Source organism: Oenanthe melanoleuca, chromosome 1 (genome assembly GCF_029582105.1).
Source record: "Oenanthe melanoleuca isolate GR-GAL-2019-014 chromosome 1, OMel1.0, whole genome shotgun sequence".
In the NCBI taxonomy this organism is placed as follows: Eukaryota; Metazoa; Chordata; class Aves; order Passeriformes; family Muscicapidae; genus Oenanthe; species Oenanthe melanoleuca.
In genome coordinates this window covers 4526092-4545730 of record NC_079333.1, presented here as the reverse complement: position 1 = coordinate 4545730, position 19639 = coordinate 4526092, and the positions used below count along the sequence as shown (strand labels likewise).

At 39.6% G+C, this 19639-nt stretch overlaps 2 protein-coding genes across 2 annotated transcripts in view; one reads left to right on the top strand and one right to left on the bottom strand.

Moving 5' to 3' along the window:
* The window catches only part of GABRR3 (gamma-aminobutyric acid type A receptor subunit rho3), a 32162-nt gene extending 14640 nt beyond the window's left edge, over positions 1 to 17522 (top strand). Inside the window, exons 4-10 of the mRNA XM_056516385.1 lie at positions 6753 to 6820; positions 8065 to 8288; positions 10446 to 10528; positions 11128 to 11268; positions 13867 to 14019; positions 16136 to 16332; positions 17220 to 17522. Coding sequence (XP_056372360.1) covers positions 6753 to 6820; positions 8065 to 8288; positions 10446 to 10528; positions 11128 to 11268; positions 13867 to 14019; positions 16136 to 16332; positions 17220 to 17522 — 1169 coding nt within the window. The remainder of the gene's footprint in view (positions 1 to 6752; positions 6821 to 8064; positions 8289 to 10445; positions 10529 to 11127; positions 11269 to 13866; positions 14020 to 16135; positions 16333 to 17219) is intronic.
* The window catches only part of CRYBG3 (crystallin beta-gamma domain containing 3), a 94377-nt gene continuing 90706 nt past the window's right edge, over positions 15969 to 19639 (bottom strand). The window contains exon 23 of the transcript XR_008843058.1: positions 15969 to 15998. The gene's annotated coding sequence lies outside the window, so the exon portion shown is untranslated. The remainder of the gene's footprint in view (positions 15999 to 19639) is intronic.

Sequence of the window (19639 nt, the reverse complement as noted above, 5' to 3'; positions counted from 1 at the left end):
ATATCTGTTAATCTGGACATCTTCTTGTTACCTTGCAAGGAATTTAAATTTTTCAGAGTGTCACCTCAGAAAGGAGGTAGCATTTCCATGAAAGTAGACAGTGGTTTATGATGTCCTTTATTGCTGGATTGTCCCAGAAAACAGTACTGGGGGTTGTACATAAAAGCAGCTTTGAGAACCTGTGATCTGCCAGTTGTCATTTTCCACAGGCAGTGAGGATTTTTTACACCCAGGCTTTTTCTCCTTGTCCTTTTTTTTTTGTAGATGTCTCATCACAGAGCCCATTCAGTTCCTTTTGAAGCCATCTGTAGTTTTTCCACTGACTTCACTGCACAGGTCCCTCACTCATCACATTGCCCTGGGTGTGATTTCAGCTGTACTCCTGTCTTTCAGAAATAGCTTTCAGCTATTTCTGAGAGTGCCTCAGCTCTGCTTCTCCTCTATTACCCACATTCCACAATGGCATGGGATGCACCTTTTCCTTCACACACTTCCAAATTTTCAGAACTCCCTTAATCTGTGGAATGTGAATCTGTCTTAGACTAAAACAGATCCACTGGCATTTTTACAGCACAGAGAGAAGAAAAGTCACAGTGGAATGAGTGTCAATCCCAAATTTATACTCCAGAGTTCCTGTTTTACCATTGATTTCAGCAGTGTTACAGTAGTAAGGAATGCTTTGGCATTCATAAGGAAGCAGCAGAGTTTTAACACACAATTGTGACCTCATCAGTGGACAAATTTCTCTACTAAAATATTAATGTGAATAACATCCTTGTGATTATTTAATGACATTTTAATTTATTTATTTATTTATTTATTTATTTATTTATGACACCCAATTTGATGATTAGGTGTGCAGCAGGAGGAAAGTTACCTAGAAGAGAGGGAGAAATTAGAGTTTATCATTGCTACAGTCATTGCCACAGCAGTTACAACATAACCCTGCATCAAGACCTACAGCACTGTGGCTTTGTGCAGTTAACACAGGTGAAATTTTGGGTTTGTTTTCATCAAATTTAATGAAGCAGTTCTGTACTGTGACTCATGAAGGGCTTGTATCTGTCATGTGCCACATAACATGATTTGTTCAGTTCAGCACAATGCATCAGTTTGCAACAACAAAATAACAGATGAGGAAAGCTAGATGAGAAACAAGTATTTATTCTTTACCTGTAGAAGAAGAATGAGTTTTTCTCCCCTCTCCTATATGCCATTGTGATTTTCTGGGTAGGTCAGGGAGTTGGAATGAAAAATTTTGTTAATCTAGCTCCACTGTGCCCCTTTGCCTGAGAAAGTCAATCACCCTTTGGACCAGTTTAGGAGAAAAGGTATCAGGAAAAGGTGGCTGCTGGAGATTACTCAGTTCAGAGAACTCTTAAATCTAAGTCTTCCTTGTTTGCCCCACACACACAATGGAAATGAGCAGACCAAAGGACCCAGAATTTTTAATGAAGTTATACAATGGAGTTAAACAAAGGAAAAACAGAGGGAGCACATGCTGAATTTGATTTGTAAACTGAGCAAAGAGACAGGGAAAAACATGGGGGAAATAAACATAGAACTGTTGGATACTGATACTACTGGCTGCAGTGTTACTGGAAATAATTGCGGAGGTGAGAGATCCATTTTTTGACCAAATGAACACAATTCTGCTCCATTTATATGGCATTCTTCTGTTGATTGCAGTGCCATTCCAGCTGCACAATCAGAATTTGACTCTCTGACAGTAGGTTTTAAAATTTAGTCCTGACATTGTCCCTTTATTAGCAGATTAGAGATCAAAGCCAGAGAGCACTGAGATGAAGCAAACCCAGCAAACTGCTGGCAGGCTGATCCTACTCTTTAAAAATGTTACTTTGCAGTTCATTAAACAGTGAGGTTAAGCGAGGCAAGCCAACAATTCAGTACACCCAAACTTTAAAAATCTAAACTTAACATTGTTGCATTCTGCTTACTTCCCAAGCCAGGTTCTTGAGTTGTTGATGGAAGCTGGTGGTGGCTTTTTCCTTTCCTAAATGTTTTCTTGTGGTTGTTGTTTGATTGTTGCCTTCTGTGTAATGTCATGGTCTTGTTTGGTTTGGAAGTGAGTGGAGAAAAAGTAAGAAATGAAATTATGCTTTAGCACTTCTTGGAATGATTATCCCCAAGTTTTAAACTCAGCAAGAAAAGGTGAGCACTGACAATGAATGAGGCTTCTCAGCATATCCTGACTTGTAACAACTCAGATCTGAGGGCCATGATGCAAGCTGCCATAACAGCCAAAACTCCATGTTGAGAGAGGTCTTAGGGCAAATCCTTAGAAATGTTTTAAATCTACTTTCGTTTTCTAATATACATTTTTTCCCCTATATTATCTAGATATCCTTCTATTTTCTGAACTATCTTATTTCCTGAAAATTTGCATCTCAATCTGCAATTCAACATCATCTTAATTCTGAATTTTCAGATGATTTGACATCCCATTGTATCATTCCCCCTTTATCCTTCTTCCCTCTTCAAAATAAATTAGTAACATTTACATTCATATGAAGGTAAAAGGGGGAGGGGGAAGGAAAGAAAATATGTCCTAGTGTATGTCCAAAAAGTGCTGCAATTCTAACAGCTCTTTGCCACCAAGTTGTTTTCTTTTTTGCACCACAGCTCTCCCTGAAAGATGAGAAATATCTCCTCACTGTGATGAAGACTCACATGGATGAAAGTGGAATGGCTTTTTATTATCTCTTACTGGAGGGAATAACTGGGGCTCTAGGACAGGAGACGAGGGGAAATATTTTGATTATTTGCAAGGCCTCTAATAGTCTTCCTCTGGATTTTTTTCTTTCACATTGCTAAATCATCCATTCCAAGAGCTCGTTAGTGCTAATACCAGCCTACCTTTATTTCTTACATAAATAAGAAAGAAATGCAGTAGTAACAAGAAGAAAATACTGTTGCCAGTAGTTCTCCTGCTCCTGTCATTGCCAGAAGAAAGTAAGTAAATCCACAAAGCTTCAGCTCCCCTGAGCTTGTTTACATTTCTATCCAGTTTTCTTCCTCCACAGGCCCATAGGCCTTTTTTAGAACAAAGTCCACCTACATATCTTAATTCTCCCCTGGTCTCTGTGCTGTACTGGCGATTTTCTCTAGACTTTCCTTTTTTTTTTTTTTTTTTTTTTTTCCCCAGCATACACTTACAAAGCCAGCTGGGTACAATTGTTTCTAAATTCAACATTTATCCCATAGATCTTCAGGTGCAATGTGTTGCATGCCCAAAGGTCTGGCTATTATAAAAATATTATAGACTTCACTAAACCAGTCATTATTACTGTAGAAATGGATCCTTCAAATGCTAAAAGGATAAACTTTTTACATAATATCCCTTCTAAAAAGGGTATTACAGAATTTGCCTGATGTAGTATCTATTAATAAAATTTCATGCTCATCAAGGAATTCTTTTGGTGTGCTTAGACTTTTAAAATAAAAGACTGGAAATGGCTTGCATGGAGACAAACCTGTCTGAAAACAATGCTGTTTTTTTCTGCTGAGGAGTAATTATCCTGAAAATCTGTGGAGCCTCCATTGTGAAAATCACTAATCTCTCTAAAATAATGATTTGTAGTGACCCTCCAGAAGCAACTGAAGCTGCTCAATTTAATAACAAAATCCTCTCTGCCATCCCCAGTTTTTCAGACTGGGAAATAAAAACCACAGCTTTGCTCTGGTTGCTTTTTTTTTAAAAAGTGAATTTGATGCTGTTGTCTGATGGTCAGACAGAGATTGAAATCCTCAATCTAGCAGGGAAAAAGCTGTGGTGCAGACACAGAGGTAGATGAATTGCTTTCCTATTTTGGCTAGTTTATAAAACTTTTCAAATCTTACTGCAATTATGTTTTTTTTCTAAAAACATCCTCTTGTGACAAAACAAATCCACAGGATGAAGAAATTACAGTTCCCAGCAGCCTGTTCCCAATTGCTAATTATCCCTGTTTCTAGTGTTGATTTTTAATCACACACAGAAATGTTCCCAAAAACCATGAAGGATTAGACCAGACTGAGGCCAATAGGTATCTTGTTAGTGACAACAATATAGAAGTGCTCCAGATTAGAAAATTGAACAGCACAGTGATCAGGGCTGCATATATGTGCAGTGTTTATTGTCTTTATTATCTACTTGCATTTGTTGCCAAAGTAGAGTCAGAATAGGAAGAAATATTTGCAGCTGCTCTGATCTGTTAGTAATGGGTCAGGGCTGGGGTAGGGGATGTGCTTTAATAATTCTCTGTGGTGAATGCTAGATTGGACAGTGTTGTATCACTAAGCATCACAAGTAAGGCCTTTGTCTTTCTTCAGACACAGAAGAGGAATCTCTTCTCAGCTTTCTGTTTCACAGTTCTTCCATTGCTACCTAATCAGGAGTGAATTTAATTGTAACAGTTCCCTTTTTATTCAATTCACTTTAGAATTGTTCACTGTATTTCTCCTGGCCATAGGCTTTGATTTCTTTTATGCCATTCATTGGCACCACCACTAATATCGTTCCAGTTCCCAGTGCAGTACAAGCTGTCCTTTTAAAGAATCAAGTGTCTCTGTGTGTATTTATGGATGTGGTACTTTGGTTTGTGTGCATGCAACCAACATAACCATAAGCTGCCACTGACTTCTAGTTGTGTGATGAATTCCTTTGTATCTTCCCAGAGGAGCTGAATTGTTAATGGAAATTTTGCCCACACTGGAATAATGTTTGTTTGGATAAGAAATGGTCTGTAGTTTTTGAAATTCCAAAAAATACTAGAGCTGCTATCATCACACTTGGAGCAGCTGTCACTAAGAAAAGCCTTTTCCTCACTACATGTGACACATGGCTTAGAAAGTCAGGTGTCTGATTCTTGTGTAGCGCCTTGTTTGCCTGAAGAATGTTGATGAGAGACATTTAACTTTATTTGCTTTAGATTTGTCCTTGACTCAGGAACTGGTAAAGCCTTTCTTGACATTGAGAGCTGCTCCCCCTCTTCTCCTGTTCCACCCACATAATTCAACATAAATTGTTGTTTGCATTTAAATGATGTGTGAGTGTCTTTTGTGAGCAATGCTTACATCAGGTGTAAATTCCACAATTACTTCTACACTGGCTAAACCCATGTTTAGTTTACAAGATTTCATAGGAATACAGAAAAGATGAGAATGAATGAACTCCACTCAGATGACAACCAGGCACTTTTGTACCAGTGTTTGGTACGAGTTGGTATTTAGTGTAAGTAAACTATTTGTGTATTGTGATCAAGATAAAGCAAGAAATGGGCAAAACTGGTTTAGAAGAGGTATAAAAACTTCTATTGTTTTGTATGAAGGAGTCTGGATGAATATACTCATTGATACTCTTGTGTATCAGCCTCAGGGGCAGCTGTCTTTTGCTGTCTCTTTTCTCCAGAAGAAGCAGCATTTTCTAAAGTGCTGCCTGGTTTTTTACTAACAAACCTTGCTTGTGGAGTCCTGAATCTTATTTTGGGCTTTGGCCAAGAGGCTGAGGGAGGCATTCCTCCCAGAGAGAGACACAATTTCTGACCTGAAGAGTCCAGCTCTTGTCAGTGCCTACAAATTTTTGGTGTCCCCTGCTAAGTCTGAGCACATCTCTCCTTGCTTTCCCATGCACAAATGCATCTTCATCTATTCTGTGCAGGGACAGACTCTGCATTAAAAAAGACAAGTAAAATCAAGAGATTACAGAGCCAGATTTAAAAATATCTCTAAAATAGTTCAAGATCTTTACTGGTAAGAACTGGAGGCAGCTGTGTAATCCTCGAAGGCTGCTATTTTAAGGATAATTCCAAAAAGGGACACAATATTGTGACTGGTTATCACAAGAGTGATGTTCCTGGACTATTTTGGCTTGACAGGGCTAAAAAGAAAAGACAAGAAAAAGACAAGTTAGAAAAGCTGTTGCTGTTGCTGTTGCTGTTCAGACTTCTTTGTATTCATGTTTTAACTGGTTATTTGAAATGTGTAATTTAAAAACATTTCAACTGGCTGTTTTTGACAAGAGTGATTGGAATCCTGTGTACACTAATGACTACTGATTTTCATGCCAAATGCAGAGTATTCTTGGGGTGGTCGTGCATATAGGCATATATGCATGCTCCTCTCTTCACACTGAAAAGAGTGGAAATATTTTCATATTTGTCTATAATTTTGAGTTGATTTGGAGTAACTTAATCCTAAAAATGCATTCAGGAAATAACACAACACAGTAACAGAACATTATTAGTGTGTGTACAGTTTTTCCCTTGTGAGGTAGTGAGCAAGCAACACTTTTTCATAAACAGCTATACCAAAACTTAAACAGTTCAGTAACTAAAGATGGTAAGAGCCATAATAAGTATGTTATTTGGAATAAGCACTGGAAGTGGTGAGAAAGCTTTGCAGTCTTTGATGTATTTTGTGTATTTACTCAGCTTTTTCCTGTGGTGGTTCAGAATTGCACTCCAAGGGGTTCATTAGCTATGGCATCACAAGGACACTGCCAGACTGCTGGCCAAGCTGCCCTGCCAAAAACAACTGGTCTGCCTGCAGAAAGAGCAATGAAGATTTTGTGCTTATTTTCACAACTGCTTAACATCAGGTTTTACTTGTTGCCTTTTTTTTCAGTGTTCTAAAGCAGAGAGAATGCAGTAAATGCTGGGATGGAGTACCCTCTGCATGCTTCTGGTGTTGCACAGTCTTCCCTTTAAAAATAGGGATTTTTGCTCCTCATCCCTCTTTCTGTTCCCATGCAGGGTCACCAATACCTGTGGGCATTGATGTGCAGGTGGAGAGCATTGACAGCATATCTGAAGTTGACATGGTGAGTAGAACTGGAAACAATGTAGTTAAAGAAAGCAAACCCTAAAGAGCACCTCCTTGCCTTGAAGCATGCATCTAAACTAGTAAGTGTTGAATTTCTCCCTGGGCCAGAAGAACAGCTCAGAGTGGGCAGTGCTCTGGCTTGAAAACTCCAACTATTCAATAAACAACCTGGGTTTCCACAGGAGTTCTCAGTACTCTTCTGCACTTTGCACGATGAGGCTTCATGTCCTTTGCTTCTTTTGCCTATGCAAATCTGAATAGTCCGTGACTGTAGCATGGGTGGAGCTGTGATCATAACAAATGCAAAGAGAAACATCAGTTCCAGAAACAGTCCTGAGAAGGAGACGCTGCAGTTAGGGGCTGTGGTTAGGAATGTAGGCTGTTAATTCTTCAGCACAAATTGTCATTAATATTGTCAGTATGAGCTCCTCCACTTCTTTACAAATCTACCCAAATCATAAAATTGTATTACAGGGCCATAAAATCATTTTACACAGGAAGATCTCTTCATAGTATTCTTATCAGAAGCAATTGTTCTACTGAGATAAATGGTGTCTGCCTAATAATACAAAATTTATATAGGTGAACACAAAGCAGTCAAGCTGTGCAGAAGCTCACACTGGGTTTGCAGCATCATCTCCATCTCTTCTCACCTGCAGTTATGATGTTTCTCTAAATAGGATCATAAAACATTTATAATAATGTTTTATAGTAAAAGAATATTTTAGTTATTGTAATTATTTTAAAATCTAATTGTTTACTCTTATGATATTCATTTAATTGTTTCATTATGATACATTTAATTAATAAATGTATTTATTTAGCCCCTGTACAGTATTTGTACAAAATGTAAAGATTTTTAAAAATTGACCAAGTGCTCATGAAGAGCTCAAATTAATCCCTTTGTAAAGGAACCTCAAAGGAGCCACAGTCCATTCTTGGAGAAAGTTATGAAGATTTTTTCCATTTACTTTTGGCTGATTTTAAAACTTCTTTATCACTGCACAGCTGGCCCAATCCAGAAGACCACTGAAATGTGTAGTAGTTTTATATTAGGATAAATCAAGTCTGAGCCTCACCAATATTCACATTCAAACTCAATGAGTGGTACTTGATTCCTATCATTAAGGATCTTTCAGATAATGTCCACAGATGAGACTGATCCTTTGCATATATAATTGGTAGTGTTTTCTGTTGCATTTGACTAAAACATTGTCTCCTTTTATTTTTAATGAAACCAAGGACTTCACAATGACTTTGTATCTCAGACACTACTGGAAGGATGAGAGACTCTCATTCCGTAGCAACAAAAACAAAAGTATGACTTTTGATGGACGGCTGATTAAAAAAATCTGGGTACCTGATGTGTTTTTTGTGCACTCCAAAAGATCTTTCATCCATGATACAACTGTGGAAAACATCATGCTCAGAGTGTACCCTGATGGCAACGTCCTCTTCAGTCTGAGGTGAGGAAACACCCTCTCCTAAGAAAATCCAAACCTGCAATTGTCATGTATTGGCTGTAACTGAAATTATGGAAATACTTGCAGATAAGATTCTCATACTGGGTCGGCATTAATCCCCTGGCTGCGCTTGATGGGAAACTGTTGGCCAGTGTGCCAGTGGGAAAATAAGTTTAGGACTGAAAACATATTTTTTCTATCATTCAGATATTGTTTCCTGTCAAGGGAGTTTATCAAATGTGCTAATTCCTTGCCAGTGGCTTTAGCAGTATTGCTACTGAGTACAGTAAAGCCCAAAACTATTAACAAAGAAAAAACAATGGTTTTGGTTGTTTTATTTTTTTTTTTTTCTGAGTCTTTTAGTGCTGTCTCAGCTATTTTCACCCTGTCTTAGCAGTTAACATGCCAGTGATACTAACCAGGGCTCTAGATAGGCACAGAGAGCAGATTTTTGGTGCTGATACCAGCAGCATTGTGGGATTTAAAGGAACTGGAAAGTGAAACCATTCCAGAACTGGAAAAGCAAGGTCATTAATGTGTCTCCCTTCTCTCTGCATGATATTGCTTTGTTTTTTGAAGGAGATTTGGATGATGTGGCAGAAATAGCTTCTGTGGAGGAATTTTCCCCCTAGGGAAAGGAACCTGAGGTCTGTGCATTGCAGAAATAGTTTGTTACTAATTAGCTCTGTGCACAGAAGGTGATATTTCATCCAATCTGGACAGTTCGAAGATTTATGTAAGCATTTGAGATTGTGGCTGTGTAATAATTGTTCCAACAATTAATGAATTTATCTCCTCTGTCATGAGGACATGCAGAAATCCTCACACCAGCAGCTGTACACCACTTTAATGTAGTGTACATTCAAGAGTCACACTGACAGTAAGGAACAGTGAGTTGAAGTGTGCTTTTTATTGCTGTATGAATTTCCATAATTCTTGAGAAGAAGGGATCAGTGGAACTATACCCCTCCACTAAGGGTATTTAATCAGTGATTCTCCAAGTGAGAAGTAGGAAATATTCCTTAGATGTGCCTTAAAACATCCTTTTTTGTATTGCCAGTTTTACATGTAGTAATTATATTACTACAATATATATTCCATATGCTTACATGCAATAGATCTGTATATTTCACAGTTTCCATTCAATGCCTGGCATCCAGGATTCTGTTGAAGCAAAGTGAAACAAAACCCCACATCTAAAATGTGCTAAAATTGCTAAAATGGTAATTTTTTCCTTCTTGTTCCCCTGGTACTTTAGTCAATAGCTGAAGGATGGAAACAATATCCATAGTTGGAAGATCTATGCATGTCCCACTCTTAGGATCTCCTTTCAAGCCAGTGAAGTCTTATATTTGTAAAATTCAGCTACAGTGTGGTTACTGTTCACAAGTTTTCAAAGGGCACTTGTATAACCAGTATAACCCTCACTGAAATTCCTGTAGGATTCCATTTGGGCAAATCTGAAAAACTGAAACCATCAAATGACATGCAAGCTGTGACAGGAAAGGGAAATTTGGCAATATTTACCATATTTAAGTTGCTGCCCCTAGTAAGTTCAATTTTTTTTGTTCTTTATTAAATATGAAGGGATATTTGTCCTCTAAACATTTGTGAAAAAGCAGGTGGAATGTGAAATAGTCTTTGCCTAGATTTCCTTAAGCTTTTTACAGTATAAATAATTTCATTTGCGAGGAGAGTAAGCATTTAGAAATCACAGCTAATCTCTTTTTGCAATTAAATATTATAACCATTCTAGCTGGGAAGATAGCACTTGGAATAATATTTCCTCTAATCTGTAGTATTATCTACTTCAGTCTATGAGAAATCAAGTCAAGAAATCTTTGTTAATCTTCCTAAGTGTAAACCTTCAAAGCAAAATGTGTGAAAGGCAAATGAAGGATCAGGCCAAATACAGGGTTTAAAAATCAAAGGTAATGTATTTAATAATAAATATTATTTATGTTCGAAGAAAAAAGATGATCTGTCACTGATTTAACTTTATTTCACCATCTTGAAGCTATTTTAGAAGCATCTAAAAGGGCAGAAAACCTCAGTCAATAGGATTCTAAACAGCAGATTGGTTGGGGATGTCACTAAGATGTGTGCATAGCTGAGAAAGTGTGAAATTTTTCATTTCTGTTTTTTTCTTCTTTTCTACAGAATAACAGTTTCTGCCATGTGCTTCATGGATTTCAGCAGGTTTCCACTGGACACACAGAACTGTTCTTTAGAACTGGAAAGCTGTAAGTTTAATTCCTAATTGTTCTTCACATATGCATTCTTAACAGCACTCCATCTTGTGCATAATAGCTCTTTCACCTACTTTGATGTGTGATCTGAGCCCTTCAGCACGTGCATATTAAACTGTAAGCAATTTGGCATCTTTCCAGACCTCACTGAGCTTTGGGAAGGTGGAAAATCATGATGCACCCTGCTTTATTCCCATATTCCCATGGGTATTTGTTCCAAGGCCTAAATCTGAAAATCTGTCAAAAAGTTTTTTTTTCTCTGAGAAAAAAATATTCAGGTTAAAAGTAAAATAAAATGTCAATATTTGACTTGTTGGAAAAATGAAAATGAGTGCTTGTGTTATTGTGAAACATCTGCTTTTTCACCCCTGCCTCAGTTGTAAGTTGCTGGCAGGGCACAGGACTGGGCTGCACTTGGAACAAGATGGAACATGGTGTTTGTAAACTTTTTTCGTGTCAACTGACAAATTAGTATGAAAAATGCCTCTTTGGGATTTTCCCAGGTTGGTTGAGTGGTCTCCTCTCCCTAAGAAAGGAAAAAGGAAGGGATTTACTCTAGTAACTTTATAACTTCAGTTTCTGCTTTCTCACAGATGCATACAATGAAGATGATCTCATGTTGTACTGGAAACATGGCAACAAGTCCCTGAGCACAGATGAGCACATCTCCCTCTCCCAGTTCTTCATTGAGGAATTCAGTGCTTCCAGTGGACTTGCTTTTTACAGCAGTACTGGTATAGTAAGCCCCTCTCCTCAGAAGAGAGAAGCACAGGATAAAATCATGCAGAATGTCTTTCACATTCAAATTCTTTGCTAATAAATTACAGTGGCTGCTGAAAGATCAGTCAAAATGAGGTCTTGTCAGTCTGGGGCCTTGCTTCTCTTTGCATTACCAATATAAAATTTTATTTTAGGAAAGAAAAGGCCTTAATAATATTTGTGACTTCATATATGGCATTAAGAACCTTTAAAAAAATGCACAACCACCAAAAACGTGCTGTTATGAGCCCTTGCAACATCATGATGCTTCTCTGAAAGCCATTGGAGTACTGAATTTACAGGCATCTTTATGTCCTGGCTGTGTAGAAAAGCTGGAAAATGGAAATCCTAAAGGTCAGATACTAGGAAGCAAACAAGAGGGATTCCAGTGTGTTTTATTGGCTAAAATATCCTCACTTTTGGAGCTGTGCAATGTCAATAAAAGTCTGCTAAATGGATATTTATTACCTGTTCAGGTCTAATTAATGATTTGCTTAATTTTCCTTGTTTATACGTAAAGTTTCAGGAGAAAAATCCCTTTATATCAGTGCAACATAGTTTAAATTCAGGTTAATCTGCCCCAGACAGGTTTTTATTTCTCCCTGTAGATCTTGCTACTTTCTGGCAAATTGCACAAGGATTTAGGAGTTTATGGTAGTCTTGGTTTCATGCAGGGTGGGGTTTGTTTTCCTTGTATTTTACATGAAATTATAAATTTTGGAACACTTCTTAATGTAAGTAGTCTAACCATATGTTTTTAACCAAAAAAAACCAGCACTCATGCTAGTGCACTTTACAGTCTGAGTCAATTCATTTCAGTTTGGTTATTGCCCTTTCCATCAAAACAGATGAATAAAAGAGAAATTATTCCATTTAATATGATGAAGTGTATACAGCACTTTGGAAAAAGCCTTTAAGGAAAGCAGCAGACAGATTCATTTGGTGTATTATACTTACAGGTTATTTTCCTTTTGCATTCAAAAGAGACCCATTTGAGTTTGCAGTGGCTGCTACTGAATGCAAAAATCACAGTTTAAATTATGATGCAGCCTAAGCAGTGAGGAATTCACAGCTTGATAAGGTTCCTCACCCTTATCTCCTGCTCATGTATGAGCTAAGAACAGAGCTCCATCCTTCAAGAGCCACTGTCATGTGAGAGGAGGGCGAGTGATACCTTGCTATGATAACTGTGCCTCGCTGAGAGATACATCAAATTTGTCCTTGTTGTGAGAAGGAGACTGGGATATTTTCTACCAGACTGGGTCCCAGGAGCTCAGCTGGCTTGTTTCTTCCTTGCTATTCTCATCAAAAAAACACTCAGGGCATGCAAATAGAGCCTTGCGCACAGCAGGGCACCCTCACAATGCCCCTGCACCCAGGGCTTTGCAGCATCCTCACAGCATCTTTGACTTGGCAGAGTGTGACTGCTTTACACTTAGTATGCAGAGGTTCTGATAGTGATCTTATTCAGCAGCATAAAGGTGAAAGCAAAGACTTTTTTTAAGTCCCAGGGACCACTGGGAAGTACCTGAATAATACTTGTAGCCTCTCTGGTAATCAGAGCGCTGTCCTTTGTAAGCTTACACTTGTCTTTGGCTTTGAAGTTTTGTTTTCCTCAGGAAATTCCACTTGGTCTTGGTTTTTTTTGTTTCTTGTTGGAAGCAAATTTACCTTCCAAGTAAATAATAGTGTAGAACAAACAGCACCACTCTAATGAGAGTCATCATTCCCACAAGGCAGCTTTCTGCATTTCAGGTTCTGGATATCCTCTCCTGTGAATCTCAGTGAACAACACCCTGTGGTGTTTAGGCTTTTGGAGTTCCCAGACCTCTAGAGGAGCAACAATTTAAATCCATTTCAGAGACAATAATCTTTACAACAAAAATCTTTGTCCACAACTGAAAAAAATTCATTTTGATATATTCTTCTCTATAGAGTCACTTTTTGTGGTGGCAGGACTGTTCCAGCACAGGCTCACAGATGCCTCTGTGTGTCCTGGCCAGGCAGATGCTGTGCAGCCATGCACTTTTGCCTTTTTACCTCCCTGTAACCTGGTTTCCCTGCCGTGGCAGGAGGTACAGCACAGATGCAGTGCTGCACAGGCAGAGCACGCCCCAAAATTCACTAGATGGCACCCTGTCCTCTAAAGTGAGTGCTGGGCTGGCTGGCAGGCAGGTCCCATTAACAAAAAAAAAAAAAAAAAGGAAGAACTGCTTCTTGTCAGGTATTTCAGGGAAGTCAGGCTGTTGTCATCACTGGACAATTGTATCCTGTCTGTATTCTCCTGGCAGTTTCACTTCAAGTCTATTCAATATTTTCAATTTCCCAACCTCAGTTATAACAGTATTTTAGACATGCAGCCATGACCCATTGCTCCCACAAATGAGGGAGGATGGACAGTTTGTAAAGCACTGTGTAAAACTAAGGTAGTGGCAAGATTTCTGAGGCATTTACTGCTCCTGCTGGGGATACAACACTCCTACCAAGAGGAGGGGCCAGCAAACAGAGCTCACAAATAACACAGCTCTCTTCTTTTCTCCCCCAATCTGTTCCTCTCCCTTTTTTCCCAATAGGTTGGTACAATCGGCTTTTTATCAACTTTGCACTCCGCAGACACATTTTCTTTTTTGTGCTGCAATCCTATTTCCCAGCCATGCTGATGGTCATGCTGTCTTGGGTTTCCTTTTGGATTGATAGAAGAGCTGTTCCTGCCAGGGTGTCATTAGGTAAATCTTTGCTGTATATTTTTTGGGAAGTATAGAATTGAGAGGGGAGGGTTTGAAGTTACCTTAGCTTACTTACACAGGACATCAGCAAAAATATCAGGTAATTGCCTGAACAACACTATTACCTCTGTTGCCATTACCTGTATTCAGTCTCTACATTTGGAAAGGGGGTGTTTGTTTAGACTGGCTTTGCTATTTCTGGAAACAGCTCACACACCACAAAAGCAAAAAGGGATGATTCTGCAGATTCCCTGATAGAATTTTACTTAATTGCAAAACCTGGGTTTTCCTTCCTTCTTCCCAGCAAAGCAACAGGTAGGAACAGGCAGTCAGATCCCTCCCCAAATCCATGGAACGTTAGGTGTAGCCCAATCTATGGAAAAGCTCTGCAGCTCTTCTTAAGAAACATTTGTTATCTTCCTACCAACTTGGAAACAGTTGCCTGTGTGGTAAAGCCTTTAATTGTGGGATGCCTTAGAAATGTTTGCTTTGGTATCTTGGCTGGGCAAGGCACACAGTCTTCTGTGGAAGCCAAAAAGTTCTGAACACCTCAGCTCAGTAGAAGAGGACCTATTACAGTGTGTTTTATAGAAGTTTATTTTTTCTTCCGCTGGTGAATCAGTGGATGCCACTCCAAGGCTCTCTTTGTTGTGCCTATAATGCTGATGGCCTTGGAATGAGTACATTTTTTCAAAAATTAGGATCTCTGAAGATCGGATGGGAATTTGTTAAGATATCTAATGCAACCATAATGCACCTGAGTCCTGAAAAGAAGCTCCTGTCCTTTTTTCTCACTGATGCTAGTCCCAGAAGCCAAATGTATGTTGCCATATTTCTTAGACAAGAGAAAAAGCCCTCATTTTATTCTGTAACTATATCAATCTGGAAAAAATAGGACTGTAGCCACTCAGGTCCTATTCTATTGGCACAGTCTAAAGCTATTAATACATGAGATAAAAATCTGTTTGTTAATCTGTAAACAAATTATGGTTCTTCCTACCTACTTTTATTAATGTATCTATGAATTCCTTTTATTTAGAAGAAATTTAACTTCAGCTTTAAGAATACGTTTTTAATTCTCAGTAGGCAATTTTTAATGTTGTCAAGATGGTTTTGCTGATGATGTTCATAATATATAGTTTTCTGCAGAAGGTTATGCATCAGGAGTTCCATGAATAAAGCACATTTCATTAGCATAATCATACATAATTTATAGAAAACCTTAACAACAAAGTTTAATAAGCCTAGCTTCTTAGCCTAGAGTATATGTATATTAAATAAATTGATTTCCTGTTATGTGGTGTATTTCAAACTCCATCCTTCAACCTAAAAAAGCTGCAGAGACATAGGGGGAAAACTCTTGTATGTTCCAGTGGATTTGAACTGATGTAGAATGGGAGAAGGCTGCAGAGACCCAGCTGATTGTGCTGGCTCACAGATGTCAAGATGTTCTCACTTCCAGAGCTGCACTGCTTTCTTTAAAAGCAGAGCCTGAGCTGGGTGTTGTTTTTTTTCCCTAAACTGGAGCAAACCAAAATGGGATGAATAGTTGATGTAAGAGCAGAGATTGAAAAGATGAGGGTGAAATTCTGGTCACACTGAGGCAAACAATATTTTTTTCTTGGTTTCAGTGGCTGTAGCATTTTTATGCTGGATTGTTTTTAGAGAGCCGTGGAGTTATGACAGGGACATACTGGCTGATATATGTTCTCAAGAAGTACAATTTGAGAAAGGGTTGGGAGGGAAAATGGTGATTCTTTAGTGATTTTCCTGGACAAGAAAATATTCAGTGGTGACCCTGGCTCTGGCAAGTGAAGGATGACCACAAACCTGCTTTCACCTGTGTGTGGCAGTGTCCAAAGCTGTCACAGAAACATGTTCCTTATGCTGCTCAATGACCATTCTGAGCAGAGAGATGATTTAGTGCTCTCAGTATTGTGTGTGATGGGTTCTTCATGGTTCACTCCACTTCTCAGAGCCTGTGTGAGGAAGTTAAAGGGGGTGTCAATCACAGGTCCTCACAAAGCTGTGCTGTCCAAACCAAATGTGCTGTCCAAATGAGCTAAGCAGAACCAGCTGGCCAGAACTGTGATAACCTCTCTTTTCTCTCTGGCAGGTATAACTACAGTGCTGACAATGTCAACCATCATGACAGGAGTAAGTGCCTCAATGCCTCAAGTGTCTTACATAAAGGCTGTGGATGTGTATTTATGGATCAGCTTCCTTTTTGTCTTCCTGTCAGTCATTGAGTATGCAGCAGTGAACTATCTCACCACAATAGAAGAGAGAAAACAGCTCAAAAAAAGGGGCAAGGTACAACCCTCTGTGTTTTGTTGTCTTCTGAAAGCATCATGGAAGCCATAGAGTAGTCCTGATACACCACTCTGATAACAGAACAGTGACAGTCTCTGTCTCCACTCACTTTTTTTCCACTTGGGTGAAGGGAAACAAAGCGTCCTCCTCTCTGAGATCCTGAGAGGTCTGTGCTTTCTCTCCCTTTTCTTGTGGCAGACGTTAGGGATATTTTTGCCTCCTTTTCCCCCCTTCTATTTTCAAATACCTATCAATCAAGGTATTTCTCCTGTTTCTGAAATAGACTTCAGCATGCCTTCATATGATATTCTTTTCTGTTTCCTGTTTCTTTTTTGTCCCAAGACCAAATGAATGACAAGGTAATTTTTAGAAAAGTGTGCCTGAAGTAGAAATAGTCACAAGTTAAACATCTGCTTTCTGTGAAGCTCTTACTTACAACCTTTGCTTGAAGGATATCCCCTCTGTAAACTCATTTGCTGAAATATCATGAGGGGAAGAACACAGAAAGGATGCATATGTTGCTCGCATGATTGGATTATTCCATCACAAACCTACTCCCAGAAATATTTGAAGTCATTTCCCACAACTCCAGCAACACAGACCTACAGGAGAGAATTTGATTCTTCTATTTCAGAAGCTGAGGCATGAATTGCCAGCCAGCAGCTGGCAATAATCAGGCAGACAAGTGTGTTTTATGACATTTGATGGTATTTCCTTGCTCATGTCAGGCCCCACAGAGAGCCATACTGTGAGATAACCCTGTTCTCCACATGTTCTCCACAGAGAGAACAGCACTGAGGGGAAGGCTTTCTTTCTCTTCTGTTTTATTAATTTATGATTTGCCAAAATGGTTCCTGCTAGCCAGAGTAACTCTCCTTTGTTGCCAGGCTTCAGGAATGTACAGCATGGATGCAGTGCAAGCAATGGCTTTTGATGGCTGCTTCCATGACACGGATGTGGACATGGACCTGACTCCTTTCCCAGACCCCTGTGAGGAGAGTGAGACCAGGACAAGCCAAACCAACATCTCCAATGAGGACACACCTCGCTTGAAGAGGAAGAGATCTCTGAAGGGAAACGTGGGCAGGATTATTTTACAGAACAATCACGTTATTGACACGTATTCCAGGATTATATTTCCCAGTGTATATATTGTGTTCAACTTTTTTTACTGGGGTTTGTACATATAAACTAAGATGATTATAAACTAGACATTATTTTGGGTATGAGGGTTGCATCATACTTCAAAAATAATGCAACAGCAGTAGAGAAAAAGGTTAAGATTTTCCAAAAGAGACTTCAGCATCAAACCTAAGCTGGTTTGGTCAGCAGCAAAACTCTTCATGAAATACTCTCACATGTCTGGGTTCTTTTCTAAGTGGACTGTGCAGCTCCCATGCACAGGCTCCACTGCAGTGGCACAGGAGCTGTGTGCTCACTAAGGGAGCCCTTTGTCACCCCCTGAACAGACAGCAGCTCCCTGTACCTGAGGTACTGCCCTGTCTCTGCTCTCCAACCCTTCCTGTCGGATCAGCCTCTCTGTTCTTCACCTGTGCCCCATTTTGGTTGGCAATCCACACCAACTGCTTTGGGATAGCCTTTGGATGGCTCCTGTTTCACTTCCTGCATTTCAATTTTCCTGGGCAACCCCTGTGCAGCTCAGCAGCCTCTGCCCTCGGATGGGAACCAGGGGGAGAATTGTGGCTTAGCAGTGCAGTAGGGACCAGCAGGAAGGCAGGCTGATGGGGCTTTGTAGATTGTGCATCAACAGCACCTCGAGAAAACCTTCCATGAGTCTCCATGGGACCTCTGTTTTGGAGAATCTGGCTCACCAGTCCCTGAGGCAGCACAGGAACAACATCCCAGACCATGTGCAGCCACTTCCCAGGTGGATGAGCAGCAACCCCAGCACGAGCTGTGACCTTCACGTGTCACCCACACACCTCTGCCTCACCTTGACCTGCTGTAATCCCTTGCTTCCTGCAGAACCCTCTGGTTTAGAAACAAAGGCTTTGAGACAGATTTTAGACAACTTTGTCAAGAGAACAAACCAACCACGCCTTCGGTTCTTCTGCTTTATGTTGCACGTGACCTTGGGATTTTGCTTCCCTCCCTCTCCCTTTGGCTTTTGAGGCTGAATGTTCCAGTGAGGAGAAGCTGCATCTGCCCCTTGCAGCAGTGATCCTCAGCACAGTTCCAGGAAATAAAAGGAAACAGCTGTGCCAAAAACAGAGACACACAGGAAACCTGTCAGTCTCAGATGAATCCTGCATGGAAATCTCCTTAGGTTCAGGCTAAGGAGGCTGAATTAAGGATGTTCAGGGATAAACACAGAAAGTTTTCACCATTCCAGAAAAAAAATCAAGATTACTTTTGTAACTTTCCCAAATAAGGAGCATTTCCCACTAAATTCCTTGGGTTCATCTGTCATTTAATTCACTGAGTTTGTATTTACAAAGTCAGTTCAAAATGATCATTTGTGGTGGCAAAAAGTGTCACAAGGTAAATGCTTGGTCACTGCTTGGTCAAGTTTATTGGTCAAGGAAGTGGGAATAAATTTGGAAGCCTAAGTCACTCTCTAGTTTCTGTATTTTATTTATTTATTTATTTATTTATTCTTATTTAATTTACTTATTTTCTTGCTCCCATCTTGTTTGTTCAGAGCATGGTGACGTCTCTTAATTTTGTTCAAAGATCTGCATTTGTCAAGCTCCCAGTTCCAGAGCTGGAGAAGTGGTGACACGGTGCCTGCTGAGTGACTGAAATCTCACAGAGTGAGTGGGACGGATCACTGCCAAACAAATGTATCAGAGCTGAGACAGCTTTGATACTTTTCCAGGAAATCCTGTCATGGAAAGCAGAACCATACCAGGAATGACAATGCTGGGAATGCAAAGCCAAAGGACACACAGGCTTTGGCAACAGCACACCAGACGTCAAGCTGAGCAGATGTACAGTGTAGCTGTAAATAAAAATACACCATCACAGCCTTGTTCCTGCACTGCCTTTATGAGACATCCTGCACAGATATTCCAGATTGCCTGAGAAGATCCCATCTAGCTACTCCAGATGTATAATGTGTCCTCTAAACTTTTCACATGACCTAGTATAACAACATTGTTTTCACACTTCTTCTTATCTGCCCTACAAGAAGAAGTATTTGTTGTGTAGCCAACAGTGAAGCCTCAGCCTCCAACAGAAAAAAGACTCCAAATCAGTTTTCTTTTCTCAATTCCTTGCAGTATTTGCAGCAGCAGAAGCCCTGCAGTACAGCATGCCCTGTGCAGGCTGCAGCAAATTCATCCTC